General features: G+C 33.1%; 1 protein-coding gene across 9 annotated transcripts in view; it reads right to left on the reverse strand.

The window, feature by feature from the left end:
• Positions 1–8359: 8359 nt before the first annotated feature.
• egg (SET domain bifurcated histone lysine methyltransferase eggless) overlaps positions 8360–22921 on the reverse strand; it is a 318317-nt gene continuing 303755 nt past the window's right edge. For all 9 annotated transcript variants that reach the window (XM_085820928.1, XM_085820924.1, XM_085820920.1 and 6 more), the window contains 3 exons: positions 21434–21609; positions 19684–19772; positions 8360–9821 (listed from right to left, as the gene is read on the reverse strand). In XM_085820928.1, coding sequence (XP_085677054.1) covers positions 9704–9821; positions 19684–19772; positions 21434–21609 — 383 coding nt within the window. In that variant the 3' untranslated portion in view covers positions 8360–9703. The remainder of the gene's footprint in view (positions 9822–19683; positions 19773–21433; positions 21610–22921) is intronic.

Consider the following 22921-nt stretch of genomic DNA (forward strand, 5'->3'; position numbering starts at 1 on the left):
ATCTTTAGATCCTGTTTTAGGATGGCATCTGTCAAAAAGTATTTAAATATCATTAAAGCTCACGTAACTTCTACTAAATTGAATCAAAACATCAGTTATTTTGCATAAAATTTCGGCCAGTTTTATTTGCTGAAATTCTTATACTCTTCGAGAGATAAAGGGAATTCAGACAAATTAATAAAAAAAATTATCTCTAAAATAAGAATTCTTTTTGTCTGTAATAAGGTGTATGTCAACTTTCTATTAAATGTATGAGAATTAGGATTGGATTACGGAAAAGCACGCGAACGCTATCTGCTTAAGGGGATGGATGCTTTCGTGTAAACCTTTTTAAGAGAAATTGCTCGCATTTATGTTCCTGATGGAAAACTGCACATATAATCAACCCGTTCTCCGGGTTTGATTGGATTAATTTTGTTCGCTTACTGAATTACATCAAAGCACACAACAATTCCCTGTATAAAGGGAGGGATGCCTTTGCGGAGGACTTTCTAAGGGAGGCTGGCTTATATTTAACGTTACACGAAAACCATTAATCCAACCCTTTAGCTGGAACTCAAATCCGAGCGAGCTACAAGTGTTCAGCCATCTTTACCGCTCTACTGAAGAGCCCGTAAAAAAAATGATAAAGAAAAAGTATTGAAATAACCGGTTTAATTTACTAACCTATATTTCTCAATCGACAGTACATAAATTAGGCATATGAGGGAATTATTTGTGAATAAATAAAAGCTGTATTCCACCATGCTCCACTATTTCATATTACGATGGAATTATTGCATTTCAAAGTTATTTCTCGTGAATTAAGTTTGCTCTATTCATGATTTTTTATTTTTCAAAGAGAAAATTTTGCACTTTAAATAAAAAAATACGCGAGAAGATATTTTATGCAAAATTTGGCATAAACAGTTTCCTTAATTTTGCTTTGAAAATATTCCAGGGCAATCGTTTTCATTACTGGAAGAAATATGAAAAACAGATTTACTACATTGTGTCAACACCCAGTATGCCCTTATTCTCTTGAAAACATGAAAGATCACTCTTTCTAAAATAAATTAGAAAATATATTATGTGCAAATAGAATATTCGTTGAAAATGAAATAGATTTCAACCTTTGGATATAACGATGGTTTTAGACGAAATTTCTGCCCATGAAAGGAAATTGACGTAGAATTCTTCATAAACATTTAAAACTGTACTGAAAATTACTTTTGATGATTGCATGTATAGGTTACAGATTTTTTTTTTTTTTTTTTTTCTCTGCTGAGATAAGCAAAAGCCAATTTTACAAAGAAAAATTACCGTTAAAGATATACCTCCTTTGCCTGATAATCCAATGTAATATTTGTTAAAGTTAATGATGAAACGCAACCAATTTATCTCTGATTTTCTTTTTTATATTATAATAACAAAATTATCGAAAAAAGCAGATTTAAAGCTCTGTTATTGTTATGTAAAGCTTTATTATTGCTGTAAGTTCATCTCAAAATCTAATTGTATTAAATCTCATTCTAATCATCTAATAGTAATAAATATTATTAATGAATTTATTATTATTATTTCATTAAATTAGTCATTACCATTATTTTGTTAATGAAATTATGTTATTAAAAATCGCATTTCAACCTGCAGACTTACAAAGTTAGTTCGTATTTATTATATTTTGTAAAATTTTGTTTTCGTTTTCTAATTTCTAATAAGAAAATATGCGAATATAAGTGAAGTGTGAAAACAAAATTATAAAATTCACAAATTATTGCCGAGATTGATTAGAAATAGTAAATGAAGTATAAACATTGCATACATTTTGTTCTAAATAGACTTCATTTAAATGAAAGCAAAATAATCATCGAAAAAAATCGCAAATCTAGCAACCCATCTACTATAGAACAGCACCCAACAAACATGTAAATTTTACTGCATCCATAGAGGGGACTAACGACTTTTCTCATTAGGAAAATGTCAAAGAGAGGGTAAAAGTGTTTTGGATTGCGCCGGTCTGAAGGCTATATTATGAGAATTTTGGCCCGGTTTTAGAAGGTTATTAAGTAAATTCGAGAGGGATTTTTCTCCAACCGGGCTGACTGTACCATATATCAGTACCCCTTATTAGTTTACATTTTTTTTTTTTTTTTTTTTTTTGTCTTCTGTTTTCTTTTTAGTGATTTATCTCAGTGATTGCCTTTTGTAGGTGAAAATTTCTTTTTTATTTTCAAAATGTTTACTGCTATCACACTTTGGCTTACTTTCCACTACAGGCCTACAAAACTGTCCATTTGGCCTCTGGCCATATCCCAATGTATGCATGCTTTCCAGTAGCTTCATACTTTCAAACTTTACCGCAAGCTCAATCAACTGTTCTAACATGCTGTGGGTTTTGCAATGCCACAAAGTGCTGAATCTGTGGTAGCAACCTAGGCTGTATAATTTGGATAACCTCTGTATTGGTATTTTCCCCCATATAATAAATTTACAAGTTGCATTCTTTTCAATATAAACTCCATAAATTCTTCAACTTTAATCTGGTATATACTAAACAATTCGGCCTCTAATTTCACCACAGACAATGCTTATACAAGGTTTTGAATATCAGAAACTATCATGCAAAGCCAAAGAATGCAGTCTTAACTAAGCTAGCAGAAACTTAATAATTTGGCCTTGAGAAGCAGAAACATGCTGTCTTACAATCTGAAATTCTCACCTAAAATATGCTGCAATTAATTTGTATTCGAGTAGAGAAACAGAGAAAGAAACGGCAATAAAGATGTTAATCATAAACTAACTACTTATTCAAAATAATAATAAGCTTGCACCAGCGCCAGATCTTTGATTTTTTTTATGTGGGGCAAAAGCTGAAACTGCTGCCATCACCCTTTAAGTTTCTCTAACAGATTTTAATTTGTTTAATAAATACAGAAATAGATAGGGTTTCAGTTAAAAACGTAAGCTCCATTTTATACTAAATTCTTTACGTGCTTTTTTTTTTTTTCCCGTTATAAAGGAAAAATACGTACCAAAGTTACATAATTAGAAGATCGTCCCCTACTAGGAGAATCGCCTTTCTGTTGAGCTTACTCTCGGATTCAATCCTAATCCTAACTCTAATCCTGAGTGCTTCTAACCCTCCAGTCCTCGCCACGATTTGTTCTTCCTTTCTAGGGGAAACGGGCATCTCCTAAGTGTTTCACTACTCCATATTATTGCATACAGGTTAAATTAGGTTAGGTTATATGAATATGACAAAGACAGGAGAGCTATCTGCTTAGACGAGAGGTGCTTTCGTGGAGAAACTTTAAAGGAAACTGGATCATATTCACGTTACACATGAGGAAATCCACGAAAACAAACCATGCAGCCAGCCGTTCTCCTGGGTTTGAACCTAGACATTGTCGAAGTATCAGTATTCATCGGTCTCAATCACTCGGCCACTGCTGAGGACATTTGTTTGATTATTTAACTGTGTTTTTCGCCATTAGGAATTGCATGGAAAGGGAAGAATGTCCCGTAGAAACATTGTTTAAGGGAAGCTGGTTCGTGAAGGAACTTTTAAAGGAAACTGGCTCGTATTCATGTTACACATGAGGAAATCCACGAAAACAACCCATGCAGCCAGCCCGCTTGCCTGGGTTTGAACCCAGACAAGGTCGAACTACCAGTATTCAGCGCTCTTAATCACTCGGCCACTGCTGAGGACATTTGTCTGATTATTTACTATGTATTTCACCATTAGGCACTGCATGGGAAAGGAGGAATGGCCAGTGGAAAATATTTGAAAGAAAAACTAGCCCGTATCTATGTTACACACAGGGAAAATCACGGAAATGCTCCTACAGTCAACACATTCACATATACTTGACTCTCGGACCGAACTACTAGTGCTCAGCCGCTTTTATTGCTCAGCCACTAATGGGAAATTGCCGAGAAAAGCCTATTGCCGAAAGGAAATATTCTGAAAAGATTATACAGAATATGGGTTATTACTGAGAGTATTCGTGCTTCCTGTCTTGTTTTTCATACTTCCTATTTCATAAGTAATTTTAATTCTTACCTGCTTTAACGCTACTAAAATATCACGGAATTAGTAATGAAAGTTAAAATTTTACTCTGCAAGCCTTTTGTTTTGCAAATAAATGCATGGAATCGCCATAATTTGATCTGCGGTTTGATTTTCGGTTGCCAGAACGCTCCTGGCTCACCGATGATCGTAGATATTTTTTAATATGTTTTAATTTAAGACACAATAACACGCTGAACAAATACTAATTCAGAAGTCAAACAACAAAAATCAGCGTTATATTTTCAAAATTTTCACAGGACTAGTTTCGATGGTTTTACCGAACTACCATCCTCAGCTGAGAACCGCAAATGAAAAAGATAGGAAATAATGATTAGATAAGATAAGAAAGCCTGAACAAGAATAAGCAAATGGCGCCATCTGTTGGTGAAACCAGAACTGAAACATAATTAATAATTGAACGTAATTATTCTCCCATCAATAACATTCCGAGATTTTGAAAAGCTGTCTCATCTCGCCTTTCCAGAACGCCCAACAGAAACAAGGAAAATCTTGTTCCTGCGATACTTCATCGACGGCATCCGGGATCCTGAAATACAAAAAGCTCTACAAATGACTGAAGTCAAGGACATAAGGACATAAAAAGCGCTCTGTGTACTCCATGAAATTTGAGGCAGCCGAGCAAGCAACTTGTAGGGACCGCCACCCAGAAGGTTAAGTAATGGCTCATTTAGATGATTTAACCTGACAACTCAATGCCTTGAGATGGAATAGGAGTAACAAGAAACCAACTCAATGTGCTGGAACTGTGGTGCTTGGTTCAGTACGAATAAAGTGTAGAACACCACAGGGCATGTGTAGAAGTGTAGAACACCACAGACCGTTCCCAGGAAGAAGAAGGGAAACTCCATGGCCATCTCAAAGAGTGCAGGTTGCCATATAATGAAAAGTTCCGTTTTAAAAAGGTTTAGATTTTTGCAATGAGTGGCATTAGTAATGGACTCTTCATCATTAGACACATCAATGGAGTTCTTTGGAATATAACCAGTGATACAAGAGCCAAAGGCCAAAGTTATGATCATCCAAACAGATTAAGCTTAATAGCTGGAAGGTAAAGTCATCTAGACACCGCCCCATTTTGTGTACCGGAATAAAATCAACATCGATGGGAAATTAAACGTTAACATCGTGTTTGGAAGTGGCATCTAACATTACACGCAATACGTAGCAAATATTACAGACCCTTGCATACTCGGATTAGACTTTCTACAAAAATACAATTTTTCTTTGGATTTTTAAAAATAACGAACTGCATTCTGCCGCTGAGGACATAATGCTATTTGGAATTGATGATGAAAGAATAAAATCTGCCCACCAAATCATAGCTCAAGACTACATCATAGTACTAGGAAGAACAGAATTTTTACTTCTTGGATTCATAGCCGTAAACAGAAATTTCTGGTACGGTGTAATGGAATAACCCAAGAACTGTGACACACCGCGACGAGTACTATTAGTTTCAGCACCCATCGACTTATCGAGGACAGTTACCAGCGTTAGTGATAAACAAAAAATCATTAGAAAAGGTGAAGTGGTTGCAGCATGACTCCCTGAGACTCTAATATCAAAGCTACTGCAAAATGCATGGCTAAGTGATGAAGAGAGGACTGTTGCCGAACGTGTCTTTCAAGAAGTTTTTCTCTCCCTAGTCTTCGAATGTAGGTCGAACCTGTGTCGACCTACATTCGAAGTGTGAATGTAGTCACATTCTACTGCGACAGTAAGTTTTCTGTGCTGTGTCAGTTTGACAAAGCACAGAATTAATACTAGGGATCATCCACCAATCAAACAATAGGTAAAATGTCTATTACCAGTTTCTAAACAGGAAGCGGTAGAAAAACTTCTAAAGGACAAGCAAGAAAGTGACATTATCCAGCCTTCCAATGGGCATCTCCCATCATCCTGGTCAGAAAGAAAGATAGTTCAAGTACATTTTGCGAAGCAAGTGATTTTTGACTCTTGATTTAAAGAGTGGATATTCACGCAGGTACCTGATAACCAAGAAAAGGCAGCTTTTACTACGAAGCAAGGAATTTGGCAGTTGAAGGTGATGCCGTTTGGACTATGTAAGTGGCCAACGATAGCCCATTGCCTAATGGAGACAGTGTTAAGAGGTCTTTCCTACAAAGCCCTATCTGATATACCTGGATGACATCATTGTAGAAAGAGTTTTGAAGAACATTTAGAAAATCTTAGAAAGGTGATTCAGAAATTGATAGAAGCCAATCTAGAAAGTTATTCAGACAGTAAGTGACTTATCTTGTGTTATAAAATTAACAGAGTAATGGCTAATTGAATTTTTAGACTTTATTAACAAAAAAAGGTAAAGAAAACTTACGTATGTCTTATTGTTTACATGATAACTTTTAGAATGACGAAAATAATAGTGATGCCAGATGCATAAAACATAAAAATACAACAAAACAATGATGCCACTGAAATTGCATATTATATCAATTAAATGCTCGATTCTCAATAGCCTCCTTCGAGCATGAAAATAGTCATTGTTCATATAGATTAACCTTTATTGACTGTTTTTACACCAATCAAGTTCTTCTGAAAATGAAACTGAGGTGCTGGAAGCGCCTTCGTCAGAATGTCTGCTCGTTGTTCATTACTTCTGACATAGCCTAATTGAAAATGTCCCTTCGAGAACTCGTCTTGCACAAACTTGTACCTTTGGTTAATATGCTTTGTGCGTGCGTGGAACATTGGATTTTGATGTACTTGACAGTACTCTGATTATCAATTTGTAGGATAGGCAGTGAGACATTATTAGCTATCTCATTGAACAAGCCCTTCAACCATATCAGGTCTTTCGTGGCATCAGCTGCTGCCATGAACTCTGTCGTTGAACTGGATATGGCCTCCTGTAGCTTGCTTCGCCACGTAATTGCACCTCCACCATAGAAAGGAATAACACCTGTTTGAGACCTGCGTGTTTCTGCACAGCTGTTGTTATCTGCGTCACTAAACAACATCAAACTTCTATCATCTTCATTATTGTCCACAATGCCGTGCCCTATAGTGTTGTGAAGGTATATTAATGTTGTCTATGATTTCCCAATCAATCTCTGCAGGATTGTTCAGCTTTCGAGACATCAAACTCACTGCACAGGCAATATCCGGTCGGTTTCCCATTGCCAAGTACAGCAAACTGCCAACTACTGATCGGTGTGGAATTCACTGCTGAGAGGCCTAGCCTTTTTGATCTTGATCATGCCATCGTCATTTGGTTGACCATACTCGACCTTGAGACTCGACTTCTTTACTGGGATGTGTGATGTCTTAGCATCTCCATATTGCTTGCAGATTTTACATTACACCCAGAGGGGCATTCTTTTAACATTTTGTGTGTTACCTTTATTTATTAAATATCATGTTCTTCACATTTAAACCATAAAATTCAGCCTATTTTTAGAATTTCTGATACAGAGTTGTATGCGCTGAAGATAAAAAAAAAAAAGTTTTACCCCTGTACAGTGTTGCCATTGCTTGCTTTAAAATCGTCGAGTTTGTTAATAAAAAATTCATTGAAGTGTTACAAAATATGAAATCGATAATAAAACAAATTTCAAATTCAAATTTGGGCTTCCACATGCCCATATTCCATGGAAGATTACGTTATTCAAATTTTGATGGCTCTAGGTACCGTTATTTTATCACAATGCGAGAAACATACATATATTCATGTAGATTCTTCATTATTTAATTTCTTTAAATATAATACAGAGTAATAATATTTGGTGGCAACAATTTAAAAAGGTGAATCAATGTTTATAGTGAATGAATGCAAAATGCCAAAACGAAATTAATAGCCCTGGGCAAATTGCCCCTTTTGGATTTAAAAAAAAAAAAAAAAAAAAAAAAAAAAAAAAAAAAAAAGGCAACAGATAGTAAATGATTAAATTCATTGTCTCACAAGTTTTCTAGCTCAGCAGTTTGTTATCTCAAGAATCACAAAACATGCTTCACAACTGGCATTCCCTCTGTATGTATTTTCATATCAATGAACCCTTATGTTATAGAAAAAAGGGCATTGTAATGGAATGGTCCTATAATAAATGTAGACTCAATTAAAATTGTTTAAAAATTTTATTTTTATGCTTCCCAAAATAATACCCATTATCTGTATCTTATTCAAGTTTGGTAAGGAAAAAGGTCCACTTTATACCATAATTTTGTAATATCTTTTAATGTGCATTTTTTTGTCTTACACGCATTCATATTCCTACTCATAACCTACATACACTAAAAAATATATAAATACAATAAGACAAAAAATTAATCATAAATAAAAAATTTTAATCATAAATACACTTCATAAGTTTACATTCATAAATTTTGAGCAACAGATGGCAGTGTTTCATCTATAAATATATACAGTATATTTATTCTCTTTCATTCATTTACACAGCATTTTTCAATCTACACAGCACAAAAAGCAGGAGCAAAAATCTGAATTATGAAATGTAACCCCCTAGAAATATTTTACTTATGCTTTTAGTTCAATATAATTTTTTTCACATTAGAAATAATGTACTTTATGTTATACAAATAATTAGCAACATAATACAATATTATGTGTTAATAAAAATTAGCTATAAACAGGACCATATTTACACAACTACATATTTACATTCAATACTTTGCTATTTCAGCAAATGCAATAATAGATAATAATTTTGAAAGAATGCTACACATAAATCTCAGACTGTAAATTTTATATGAATAAAAGTTAAATTTTACAGTTTTACATAAATAAAGATGAATCACCTATTATAAATCATTTTCTTCTCCCAAAAGAATATTAATGAAAATTCAAAGAATGTAACATAATGTAAACATGAGAAAGGACATGCTTTAAATATTAAAAGTATTGTTCAAATATGACTATTCTATTTTCTAGTTTTCAGTAATGCAAAGAATGATAACTTTAAAATAAATAACTACCCCCCTAAAAAAAGCCAAATGTGCATAATAATTAATATACAGATATCAAAGATAAATTTAAATTCTGTAAAAAAGTATTCTTTGTATGCAAATGCTGAAATAGACTAGATATAAAACAAGATTCCTGTACTTAATATTTGTCAACATTTTTAGACTTAGTTGTATTCATAAAAATCTGAATTAAAGTGTTTTCATAAAGATTTTAGCTTTATCCAGTTGAATATCTGATTCAGAATATGACAGAAAGGGGGTTATATTCCACATCAATGCATTTTTCAATACTTTCTTTACAATATTATTCAGAATATTAAAATTTTAAAATGAAACCTAGATTATCTGAAGTACAGAAAACCTGAATACAAAAAAATCTTTACATGACATTCCAATAAAAACAAACACATACAGAAAATTCTTTACAAAATATACACAATGACATTATACTATCATTTACAGTTTTTAATTTCATTTTCTCCCTATTTAAAAAAATCCACAGCAAGATTTTAAGGCACATTCTCCGACAGCAGAGCTGCACATGAAATTGAAGTCAAATTGATGATGCACTGTTCGTAAAAATGAAGACTTGCAACACAGTATTCATAATAAATAAAAATAAATGACTGCTGTACAGATGAATTATGGCAGATGTCATATTTTGAAAGACTGTTTTTATAATGCTTAAAGCAATCTCCCACGACAAGTCCTTGCATCACAATGACAGCGCATAACTTTACCACTAACACTACCAACTTCATAATTATAGTCCCAGGTCAGTTCTGTTCCAGCTGTAATATAACTAAGGGGAAGATTTGGTAAGATTTAAAATATTCACAAAATTCTAATTCATAAGCAAAATATATAAAAAGTTTATATTTTAAACTTTTTATATATTTTGCTCTAAAATTTATTTTGGGTGTGACTGTCTTTTACATAGTACAAATAAAATAACAAATAACTCAACCAGTTTTAGAGGAATATAAGTTTGTTATGGAAAGATTATCTTGAAATAATTTTTATCAGAAGGAATGAAATAATCCAAATATTCAAAAGGTGGTCGTTGAATTCCCAGATTTAAATATAAAGTATACAGAATCTGTGATTTAAAGATATTACTTGGAATATGGTTTTAAAATATTATAGCAAAAATTATTTGTGGCTGAAATACTAATACAGTCAAAAGTCTTTAATCCGGACTCGTCGGGACTTTGGCGATTCCGGATTATCGATTTTTCTGGATTATAGATCATCAGTTTAAATCTGCTAAGATGGCATGCAGAAATTATAAAATTAAAAATATGAAACCGTAATTTGTGAAATAAAGAACAATTACGATCTAAAGGGTATCAAACTTTACAAAAAGAAAAAGCTTAATATTTATTTGTTTACTTTATTAACATTTCTTTTAATGCGCGCATGCGTAAAGCATACCTTACGCATAGCCGAAATTAGAAAATTGCAACCAGAAAACTTTGATTTGTTTTCGTGATATTTATAATGACGAGGATCTTGATTTAAATCATATCAAAGACGGAGTACATCGAGATTAAATACTACATTTAGTAAGGAATTATAAGGCGAATAAAATAAAAACATCTGCCCTGAAGATAACGATAGTGCTGACAGATCAACTTCCAGTTCATTGCGCGCCGCGATGTATCCCATTAAGTGTTGGGGGCTGACAAAAGTAGCATCATTTCAAAAGTTGTGCTTTATTTGCATTAAAAACCAAATAACAGTCTAAAATTGTCTTGTACACTGTGCAAAATAAAAACAGGACAGTTCTATATCTCACGTTCCACTGGGCCGATTGACGAAATTCAAATTGTGTTTGCACAAAATTGTACTTTTTCTGAAATAACATGCCATTTTTTTTACATATTTCGATTGTACGTCTCAAATTATGCCAGACTGCCAAGTTTTGTAAAAATCGCATGAGTAGCTTTTACAAAATTAGCTTTCAAAATTTTAGTTGCTCCAATGTTAATTGAATTTCGTATACAGTACAAAGTCTGTAATCCGGACATTTATTGTCCGGAATGATCTATAATCCGGACCTCAAAGCCACAAACTTTTTTTTTTGTACGCTTTACGCATGTGCATTTAATATTACGCATGCACGTTTAATGTTTACGCATGCACATTTAGCACAAAAAATGAAGCAACTTAAACAACTGACATTGAAAGAAATGTTTAATAAAGTAAACAAATAAATATTAAGCTTTTTTTTTTTTTTTTTTGTAAATTTTGATACCCTTAAATCATAATTGCTCTTTATTTCATAAATTACAATTTTATATTTTTAATTGTATAATTTCTGCATGCCATCTTACCAGATTTAAATTGATGATCTATAATTCAGAAAAACCCTTAATCCAGAATTGCCGAAGTTCCGACGAGTCCAGATTACGGACTTTGCACTGTATATTTATTACTGTACTTTGTACTGTATATTATTAATATCTTTCTTTAATTAAACTTCTTTTTATTTTTCCTTTCACATTTCAAAATCATTCCAAATAAAATTTGCCCATTTTTTATGATTTATTTTTTAAATTTGTATTTTTAAAAATTTTTTATAAATTTTTTGAAATGCATTTTGAATTACAACCTATAAAAGTTTTGGCATCATCTTAAAGTAGAAATATTTCTAAAAACACCTGCAAAAAATTACAGTTTTTTTATTCAAAATTTCCTAGGATATACGTGAATTTACGTATTGGCACATTTTGAAATCTGGCATATTTGTTATAAGTGATAATAATGCCAAATGTGGTTTACGCACTTTGTTAAAGTTATTTGAAAGTATGAACAATGACTTTTTTCCCACTCATGCACAATGTAAAAAGGGAAAGGAAAATAGGTTGCTATATATTAAGAAGTTTACCAAGTGAACTATTCTTGATGCAAACTGAAAAAACAATCTGCCAACATAAAATCTTGAATTTCTCTGTAAATTTAGCACCAAACTCCACTAAATTTAATATTTAGGCATAATTTGAGTTGCAGAATCGAAATATGTAAAAAAAAATTGGTATATTTTTTCAGAAAAAGTCTGATTTTGTGTCAAAATAACTGTGTTAGAACAGTGCTATATATAAATATAATATATATCCTAAGTCGCACTTTCGAGACATGAAAAACGCAATTTGAATTTGTCAATCGGCCCAGCAAAACGGTAGAACTGTCCCATTTTTTTCCGCAGTGTACAATTAATATTGATGATTTGAATTACATTATGAGTAAATTCAATTGTTGCCAGTAAGTAAATCGAATGTCTTGTGTCAAACAGTTCATTACAGGGTGTCAAGGGGGTCTTCCTCCTACGTTGAATTCTCGTCTTCAGCTAGAGGGCCATTGCTGCACATGCTCTCACAACCACATATTGAAGAGCACTGAATGCCTGCCTTATGGCATGCACAGTGTGTACCGCAGTCTTTGGTATAGCTGCAGATTATTGTTGATAGGAGAGCAGCTAGGGCAGCATGACGCAAGGTACGCTAGGGTTGAAGTTCTTAATCTGACCCTCTCATCCAACCACAATCAGTAGGTGGCAATTTGTTGCCCAATCATTGCTGAACTTGTGGATAGACTTTGTATGAGTGTTGCAGAGCAGAGCTTTTAGTTGGTGGTAAAGAGAGGAGGTCTGGCCTCACCTTTGTGGTGGATTTATTTGGAAGGCTCAGTAGTGCTGTTTGTCCAAGGGCGACTCTGACATTGTACATTGCTATTAACATATGTTCCCCTGCATCTGTGACTTTCTTGTGTGTTGAAGTATTAGTATAAAAAACGTGGGAAATGGAATATGGGCTGCTGTTCATGAATAATTTAGCAATCGATGGCTTGCCTTTTTGGAAAATTGCACAGATTGTATCACAGCTGCTAAAACTGTGAATGAACAAGATGCTCTTGGCAAAGTCATGTTCCTGCGATTCCATGGAGGAGTTCTGCTTTCCTCATTCCTCTTCTATGGTTTGAAAAATTTTCTCTCTTGCTCCCTTGGAACTAAAGCAATCAGCAATACAAGCAGATCCATAACCTCGCCAATCACAGCAGTAGAATAATCATATTCTGCTTTTTCCAATGCACACTTCACTATCATTTATTTTATCAGCTTGTCTGACTCCAGTTTCCTCAGCAATAATTTTCTGAGTCAGCATAGTGATGAACCTGGTCTTATTTTTTCGTTACTTAAAAAGTGTTGTTGTAGAAGCTGTCACTGTCATCTCTTCAGTAAAGTCAATATTGACTGATGCGGTGATGATAGTGGTTCCATGTTTTTGTCCTGCATATTTTGTGCTTGTCAAAATAATCAAAAATGACTGCATGATTCACCATATTGTTTTTTAAATGTAAATCACATACTGATTAAATATCACTGAGGAGGTTGATCCTTCATCCCACCTGACTCGATGTAGAAGGAATATGCCATCAATCACATTAGTGTGAAGTTTGAGGTCTGGAGTAATAGGGCTAAACAAAGAAAATATCATATAATGCAGACATCTGTGTCTCTCACATCCCTTTTTTATTAAACAGAGATAATGGATGAGGCACCAGTTTGTAACGGAGATCTTCTAGATCCTTGTCTTTCTCCTTGGAAATAGCTTACTTGGTGGAATATTGGAAGAGGATCAACCACCTCCACAACATTGTCAATTTAGATAATACTGCTCAAGGAAGCCAATGATGAGACTTCGTGTTTTTGAGCCTGTTTTATCTCCTCAAAATTTTACCCTATCACTTTCCTCACTGTAACCTTGCCTTCTTGTAGGCCTCTGCGGTAATTTACATCATGGTAGCAACGGCGCCTGTGTGCTGAGGAGGCGAAAAAAATGAAGATTTTCTTTCTGTCATCATTCATCATCTTTTTTCAGCCGATAATCTACAAAGAAGGCTTTTGAATGCTGGAATATGCAATTTGACATAGCATCCAAACTTCAGAAGCTCATAGATCAGCAACCATACGTCCTAGGACAAAAGTGCATAAGACCATTTTTATAGGAAAGTGTCTCAGTTTTATATATGGAGTATTTTTCTGTAGGAGTGATGGTTTTTGAGATTTAAGCAAAACACTGAAAAAAGGGACCTTTATCCCTCTCCCTCCACCAGCTCTCCCCACTTCCTGTGACTGTTGAAGCTTTAATTGATGGGATTTTTAAACACTCATCAACCCAAGTCTAAAGGAAGTGTTTAAAACCATTTCCAAAATGGGATTTTTTCCACCAGTTGCCCCCCTTTTTTGTCTAAGTTGACTGGGCTAAAATTTAAATTTCATGCAAAATGCATCTTCTTTTTTTTTTTTTTTTTTTTTTTTTTTGGGGGGGGGGAAGATTAATAGTACTTTTCTAACTTCTTCATAAATAAACATTTTTTAACATTGTTTTGAAAAAAGATCGCAGGTGGAATAGTTAGAGCACTTCCTGAAAGGACAGAATTCAGAGTAGTCACGAACTGTTAACATTTATGTGTAGTTTATTCCTAGATCCTCATCACAAGCAAACTATAAATCATTGTCATTAGGGCTGCCTGCCATTTAAAGATAGTTTGTGGTGGCTATTTCTCGATAATCTTGACACCTTTTAAAATACAAGGGCCATAATAATAAGGAAATACTGATTATTCCTATCAAAGTCGTGTCCATAGTTCAACCTACTACAAAATGAACAATAATCTAGCTTTATGCAAAGAGTTTCTGATAGGAATATTCAAGTGCAGGTTTCTTTGAATGCTGCTCATGATAAGGTTCCTATTACTGTAACTTGAGTTTTCAGCTAATAAATTGAGATAAACTAGTGTAATTAAGTTTTAAAGAACTCTCGGCATTTTTGAATGAACAACAAACTTTATTACTCAAAACTAACAGAATAACTGAAAAAACATTTTTAACCCATTAACTGCCAAATTTTATTTTTTTTATTTCTGTTAGTTTACATCTAAATAATAAGAAAAACATGTTTTTCTCATAAATGTGTCAATTGTTTTTCAGAAATTTTAAATTTAAGTCCGATCCCCAAATGGGGATCATGTCTGATACTATCTACTTTTAATGCCAGCGTTCAAAACAGTCTGCGTGTAATCTAACATTACATTTTCCACATTGTTTTCTTGCATTTGTTTTGCACACTGCACATTTTCTTTGTTTACCATTTTCGGTCCGTTCAATATAATGGTTACAAGATATTCTGATAACAGAAGGAACACGATTAATTGATGCTTTAGTGAAAGAATTCCTTCCACCCATTTTTGCATCTGAGAGTTCTGAAGATAAAGCAAGATTTTATCATTTGAAATACAATACAGTGTGTGGGCATTAACCAGTGTTACGTTGATGGCATTAGTAAGCAAAGGAAAGTATCATTTCCCCCCCCCCTTATTCTGATTCTGTATTTTTGAACATTCCAGTCCATCTTGTCTACTCCACCCATGTATCTGTTATATTCTGATATCAGTTTGGGTAATGGTACTTGAATATTTTTCTTCTCTGTTCTACTCCATCACTTCACCTCTGATATTGGTTTGATAGTTTCATGATTGGATAAGAAGCCTTACACAACTGTTGTCATTCCACATGACAGCTAAAATTTCATTACGGGAATCAAATCTGTAGTCATATGCCCCGTGTTCTTTTTTCCTTATATCTTTGTCTGTTGCAATAGGGCATTTGTTCATTCTGTTGAATCGAACAGTTCCTGTTGCTCTAACATCAATGTCCTGCAAATGTTTCATCAGAGAAAATCCTGTGAAAAAATTGTCGAAGTAAACTTTATGAGCATTTGGTGTCTGAAGAATAGGTATCAGATGTCCCAAGGACAAAAGATGTCCCAAGCTCACTGATGCTTTCATCATCTCCTAATGTCTTTGATTTGCCTTCATACACTTGAGTCTGATAACAATATCCAGTCTGTGAACAACAGATAGCCTATTGTTTGAACCCAAACCGCACTGGCTTACCACATATAAATTGTTTGAGGTAGTGATGTCCATAGTAACGAACCATTTGTTCATCAATGCTCAAACTTTCAGAAAACACCCCAAATTGTTGAAATTTGTCATTCAGCTTGTCAATCAATGGGCGAATCTTGAAGAGGTTATAACGTTCCTCTAGTGGAATCCTTTTTAAATCGGAGTTGCCTTTAATATGCAGGTACCGTTTAATTTCCAGATACCAATTCCGACTCATGCATGCTCTAACACACAGAATGTTCATGTCTTCATCTTCACACCAATCTAAATGTTCTTGCGGAAGTGAATGACAGCCAGTGAAAAGAAGTATTCCAATAAATTTTTTTAGGCAGTTATTAGAAAGCTGAAATTGATGATTGTTTTTTTGTCTGGCGTGTATTACAGACTGTTGGACAAAATAGGTGACAGTTTCATTATCAAAAAGTATTTCAAAGCACTCTACCGGGGATTTTCTTTCCCCTGAGTTTTCTAATGACATCATTTCGCCTTGTCTCTATAATGTCAGAATTTTCATATAGTTTTGAGTACTTAGGTTGCTTCTTTTTCCAATTGGAAGTCAATACTTCTTTTCTCTTTTTAGCAGGTGGTAGGCCAGTTTTTTTTTAACAATTTTAGTCAGTATCAGCCATGATCCCCAAATGGGGATCGATATATCTAGGTTCATTTGTACCCATCCAAATAACAGTATGAGGATAAATAATATATAAATATATTAATTACTTACCAATGATCAATGGAAATTCAGAACAATAAAAATAATTGTTCCTAAGTAACTTTTTTGTGCTTTGAAAATAACTGTATTATTTTTCTCGTGAAAAGTAACGAGAGAGCAAGAAAAATAAACTCCTGAGCTCAACTAACTGAGTCCATGTGTTTGTTTAAGATTTCTACCCTTAGTTGCAATCTTCAGGAAAGCATGACCACCCGTAAGCATGACGTCACAATGTATACAAACGTAGGCGATCCCCATATGGGAATGGCTTACGTGCATGCATCATCTGTGGATAATCGTCTGCAGTAATTTACATTTCTTAGTGCAATTATGTTGGTAGTGTAGCGTAGCAACGCAAATACGTTACACTAGGCATATGTATGGGCATCAATTAAATCTTCAAAAACTGCTTCTAACCCTAAAGCCAAGGCCTTCACTTGCCTGCTTGTTTAATTCAAATTCCTTATGCTTCAAATTCCATTTCAGATTCATAATTTCTTCCCCCTAGTTCATTAATGAACAAAGACGTGCAGAAGTTTCAAATGATATCAATTCTAGCTCCTAACAAAAGAGTTTCAATTAGCCACTGAATGCGTACTATATCATCTTAAACCTAATGATAAGGAATCACAAAAGAATCCTTTTACAACAAGACTGTCTACAATAAAGATGAACTTATGCTTTGCATCTGGGGAAACTGCACCTTAAGCTATTGTGTATTTTATGAAGAGAGTAAAAAACACAGTATGTGATCTCTGCCGTTGGTCATTTAAATGAAACGCTGTCTTGGGCATTTTGGCCATGAGAGAATTAAAAAATACTTAATCTCATCTGTGATGAAATGTAATTTCTGTGTATATCTTAATCTAAAATCCTCATGTGAGAGCAAAGAGTCCACACTGTGCAAAGAAAAGGCATAACACCTACATTTGGATCATATAATTAGTCAGGATATAATGCTACATAAATTACTTAAATTTGATATTACTTAACAACATTAAATTTTTACTTCAAGAAATCGGTGTTCATTTAATTACATTATTTACAGTACAAAGTCCGAAATTCGGATGCCCATTATCCGGAATGATCTAAAATCCGGACCTCGAAGCCACAAACTTTTTTTTTTTGTATACTTTATGCATGCACATTAATTTTTCCTTTCATTAATAAAACATGTGGAGATTTTCACTTCAAAATTCTGATTCTTAATTTCACTTAGGCACTAAATAAAATACATCATTGTGAAAAAACAATCATGTAAGCATAAACTTATGAGATTAATAATTTGGCTTCACAGCTGAGTATCTGCTTGGCATTACATGTCAAACCGAAACATTCACCTATTTTATGTCCCTGACGCCGACCTGTTGAATAATTATTTATTATATTTTGCTTTCATCACTGCATGTTTATCAATACATGACAGCTTCAGTAATAACTCATGCAGTGATGTCTAAACTTTTTTTTATATTAGTAATTGAATAACAAGAGTAAGGCAACCTTTTCTGCTAACATTACGCTTGGCAATGATCACAGATTTTTTAAATGCTCTAAGAAATGTTGATGAGGAAAAATTCAACAAAAATTTCTTTTTATATGCTAAAAATAGATTTTGTTAAAGAAACTCACAGGCCAAAAGATTACATTTAGTGCTATTTTAATTAAGAATAACTGATATGTTATTCACCATAAACCCAGAAGCGGCGGTAGAATATGGCTGCACTGGACGGCAAAATTTAGGGAAGACACAATTCTTGGAATTTGGGGAAGCACCGAGCAGCAAAATTAAGGGATGAGAAGTTTTTTATAATTTAGGAGGGGGGAGTACCGAGATTCAAAGTTTAGGTGCGGCGAAAATTTAGAACATAGGAAGGCGCTTTGTAGCAGAATTTATAGACTGCACCAGGCGGTATCTAGCGTTGGCCCTAGATAAAGCCTTAAGTATAAGTGGGAGTTTATTTATTCAGGACCAGGATTAGTTTTAAGCATGTGCAAGAAATAAACATAGGTATAGTGAATAACTAAACTAATACAATTCAGGCTTAGTTCAATACGCAATAGGAGCAAGACAAAATTTAGCAGAACAACTTGGCTTTCGTCAGCAATCTTGTGATACACAGCCAGTAATGTATAACGGACACTATTTAGGTAGGCTAAAATTATCTTAACGGATTCTAAGGCATTTCATTTAATGTAGCAGACTGCGCTGCTCCTTAATCTTCTAATTTGATCCTGCTTATTATTTTTTGCAAACTGTTATTATTACAGCAATTTTATAAAAATTAAGCTTGAACTTTCCAATTCTGGAGTTGCCAAAGGATCTACAAAGCGTTTACACATGTGCGTTTAATGTATAACGAACGGTATAAGCTAAGCTAAAATTATCTGATTATCTATTTCAGTTAATGTTGCAGATTACGTTGTTCCTTAATCTTCTAACTGGATCCAGCTTATTATTTTTTGCAGACTGTTAGAGCAATTTTATAAAAGTAAGCTTGAACTTTCGATTATGTCAAAAAGAATTTCCGATTCTGAAGCTACCAAAGGATCTACAAAGCGAAAGCATGTTTCGATGTCCATTAAACAAAAAGTGGAATTGCTCCAAAAAATGGATAAAGGCATATCCATCTCAAAATTATGCGAGCATTGGAAAGTCAACTGTATATGACAAAAGAAAAAGGAACTTAAACAACTTGCATTGAAAGAAATGTTTAATAAAGTAAACAAATAAATATTAAGCTTTTTTTGCAAATTTTGATACATTTTAGATCATAATTATTTTTTATTTCATAAATTATGATTTCATATTTTAAATTGTATAATTTCTGCTTGCCATCTTACCGGATTTCAATTTATGATCTAATATCCGGAAAAATCCCAAATCTCTGAAGTCCAGACAAGTCTGGATTTCGGACTTTGTACTACAATGTTAAGAATTCAAACAGTGAAATAACAAAGCAATTTAATTAATAACTGTACTTACTGTTGGGCAAAAAATGCTACAGTTGGAAATCTTAAATCATATGTATCATAAAAGACATTCTGCACAAATACGTTAGGAGAACAGCTATGCTAAAGAAGAAAAAATCAGAATGATTATAATATGATCTAGAGACATAATATACATAGCATATTAATAGTAAACTACTCTGTATATTATGTCAATTGTAGACACAATATACAAAGTATCATAAGTATATATAATATACTCAACTATGCTGAAATTTTTTAGACACACATCAAATATTTTTATATAAAAAATGCTTCTTATAATCTTCTAAGTCTTTTACCAATATTATAACATAAATAAGTGCATTTCAATGCAACAATTATGAGTTTTTTTACAGCATAATTTCTGTTCCACCAATTTCCCTCAGAATATGAATATTCAAAATTTCTCTTATAATAGCAAAATATTCACATGAAACTTTTCTTAGTTTAAAGCAGTCTATATGAGAACATTTGCTGAAGCCCCAAAATAACAGTAACATAAAAGAAAAGTAAGAATTATAAAAATATACTAATCACATAATTATCATAATAATAAGTTGGACTGACTATGGGATCAAACCTTTCTTTCCTAAAATCTGTATTAGGTGGGAGGAAGTATTCAACAACAGTGAGGACAAGAGTGATTGTTTTAGGAACTCAATGAAACTAGCCCCAAAAATACAGATTCATCCAGTACCTGGGAGGTGGACTTTTTCAACTTTCTAAGGACAACATGAGGAGTGGCCATCTGCCACACTGCCCATCTGAAGGGCTCTTTACTAGGAACCCAGCACTTAAATGTTCTTTTCTCCAAATTGAGGGCACCTGAATAATGCATCGTAATGATCATAATAAATAACACTGTAAAAGGAAGAGGTCATCTTCGAAAACTGGTCACACTGGAACCTTAGAAGAAATGAATGATGAGTATAAAAATGGGGCAAAAAAATAGGTTTGTTAGATATTGGATAAAAGTTATTACAAAATAATATGGGGGAAAATAAAACCTGAAAGCTTTCATATTTTATATTACGCACAAAGGGATTTTTTTCATTTAAACAAACATACATGTTTCTAGAGCATTTGGGCTAAAAATATTTAAAAACAACATATCTTTAGAATTTTCCAATAGAAATCTTAGGTGGTGGATATAATGTTTTATTCTGTACAGTGTTGCCACTTCTTGCTTTGAAATTGTTGAGTTTTTTAACCAAAAATTCATTAAAGGTTTTACAAAATATGAAACAGATAATAAAACAAATTCAGGCTTCCAGGTGCCCGTGTTCGGATGGAGGATTACATTATTCAAAATCTGATGGCTTTAGGTACCCTTATTTTTTCACAATGTAAGAAACATACATACATTCATACAGATTCTTCATTATTTAATTTCTTTAAATATAATATAGAGTGATACTATTTGGTGGAAACAATATAAAAAGTAATGTACCATTTATAGTGAACTGATGCAAGATGCCATTTTGAAATTAACAGCCCTTCTGGGCTAATGCTACTTTGGGCTTAAAAAAAATCTAATATTGATATTTGTAAAAAATTTAGCTGTTATTCATTTAGAACATGATTAGATTTGTTTCATATAAATAAATTGTATTGATTGCACAAATTCTGATATCCTAATTTTTTTAGAGGACTTGCAGTTCAATTATTCCACTATATAATACCTTAAAAGCATTAGATAACTGATTTGCATTACTGAAACCTTGAATGAAATGTCAGCTTACATTCAAGTATCTTCCAATATTTCCCTTGCACTTTGCATCCATGATATAAACTGATTCTTCTCCATAATAGCTGCGCACTGATTTAAATTTACGCACCTTTGGAGTAGGCATAAGAGGAGTCATAGGATGCTTCATACTGACCGATTTTCTAGCAACATTTTTTGGACCTGAATCATCTGAAAAAAAGGTTATTAATTAATATGTATGAAGCTTGTTTACCATAAGAAACTTGTTTTAGTTTTAAAAAAAAGCGAAAGAGAAAAGGGGGGAGAGAAAGAAAAACAATTCAGTCATAAATTACAAACAGAACTACAAAACATTTATGCAATACTCAGATTAATAGTTATCACTAAATATATTTTTCTTCTTTTTACAAATTAGGAGGTTGTAAAATAATGTTTTTGAGAAATTTTCTGCTCTTACTTCTACTGACATTTTCATGAGTAATATATTTTCATTCTAAAAGTTCAATAAAATGGCCAGACTAAAACTAGGTTTAACAAAAAGTCGCTTAAAATGTAACCATTCTTTTTTTTTCCCTTTCTCACTATCCTTTTAAAAAATCCTATGTGCATTCTCATAGACCGAAAATAGCAACTGCCCTTTTAAGTCTACAACAGCGAACTACCAAAACTTAAATTGTACATTCTTCATTAGAAGTTCAAACAACAGTTATTAGTGTTAATTTTTAGAACTTGCAATACCATTTTGAAGGGTTTTACTTGAGAAACCAGCTTCTTCAGTTGCAAGAGTGAAAATGATGAAAGACCAGCTTGTGGACATGTGATACTAGGGAAAACAATAGACTATAAAATTCAAAGTTACAATAAAAAACGAAAACTGCTTGTGCCATCTACTGAGGGAAAATGAAGCCAAAACTAGGAAATAATTTCTTTAAAAGCTACGAGTAAATTCAAATTGGAATTTGGATGATTAACTAGAACTGAAAGATTTTTTATGAATGTGAAATATCTCTAAAAAATCTAGTTCACTAGTAGAAGAAGTTTTTGAATAATATTGGCTATGGAAAAATGGAAAATATGATTTTTTTTTGTCCAACAGTGTCAAGCAATTGAGGATTTTTGTGTTTTCCTCTTCCCCTAACATCAGCAGTAGCTTGTCTTTCGTCATTTTCACTCTTGCGGCTGAAGAAAAAGGTTCTATAGTAAAAACCTTTTAAACTAGTTCTGCAAATTCTAAAAAGTATACTGATTACTGTTGTTTGAACTTCTTATAATTGTAATATGGTATTTTACTTTAATATATATTTTTTGTTTTGTTTTTATTTCTGAAAATTAAAGTTTAACATTTTATTTAACTCTCTCAAAGAAAATGGAAAAGGTTTGGGCCATAAATTCATCTGCATGCTAAGTTCTAAATATACAATATTTTTCTACACTTTGCCTCATGCCCACATAAAATTAAATAATACTGTATTCAGAAGTTAAAGATAAATTTGGCAGCATTTTGTTTATATTTTGTTTTAAC

Source organism: Stegodyphus dumicola, chromosome 7 (genome assembly GCF_044657685.1).
Source record: "Stegodyphus dumicola isolate Sdum_Otavi_A_Nest chromosome 7, ASM4465768v1".
NCBI lineage: Eukaryota > Metazoa > Arthropoda > Arachnida > Araneae > Eresidae > Stegodyphus > Stegodyphus dumicola.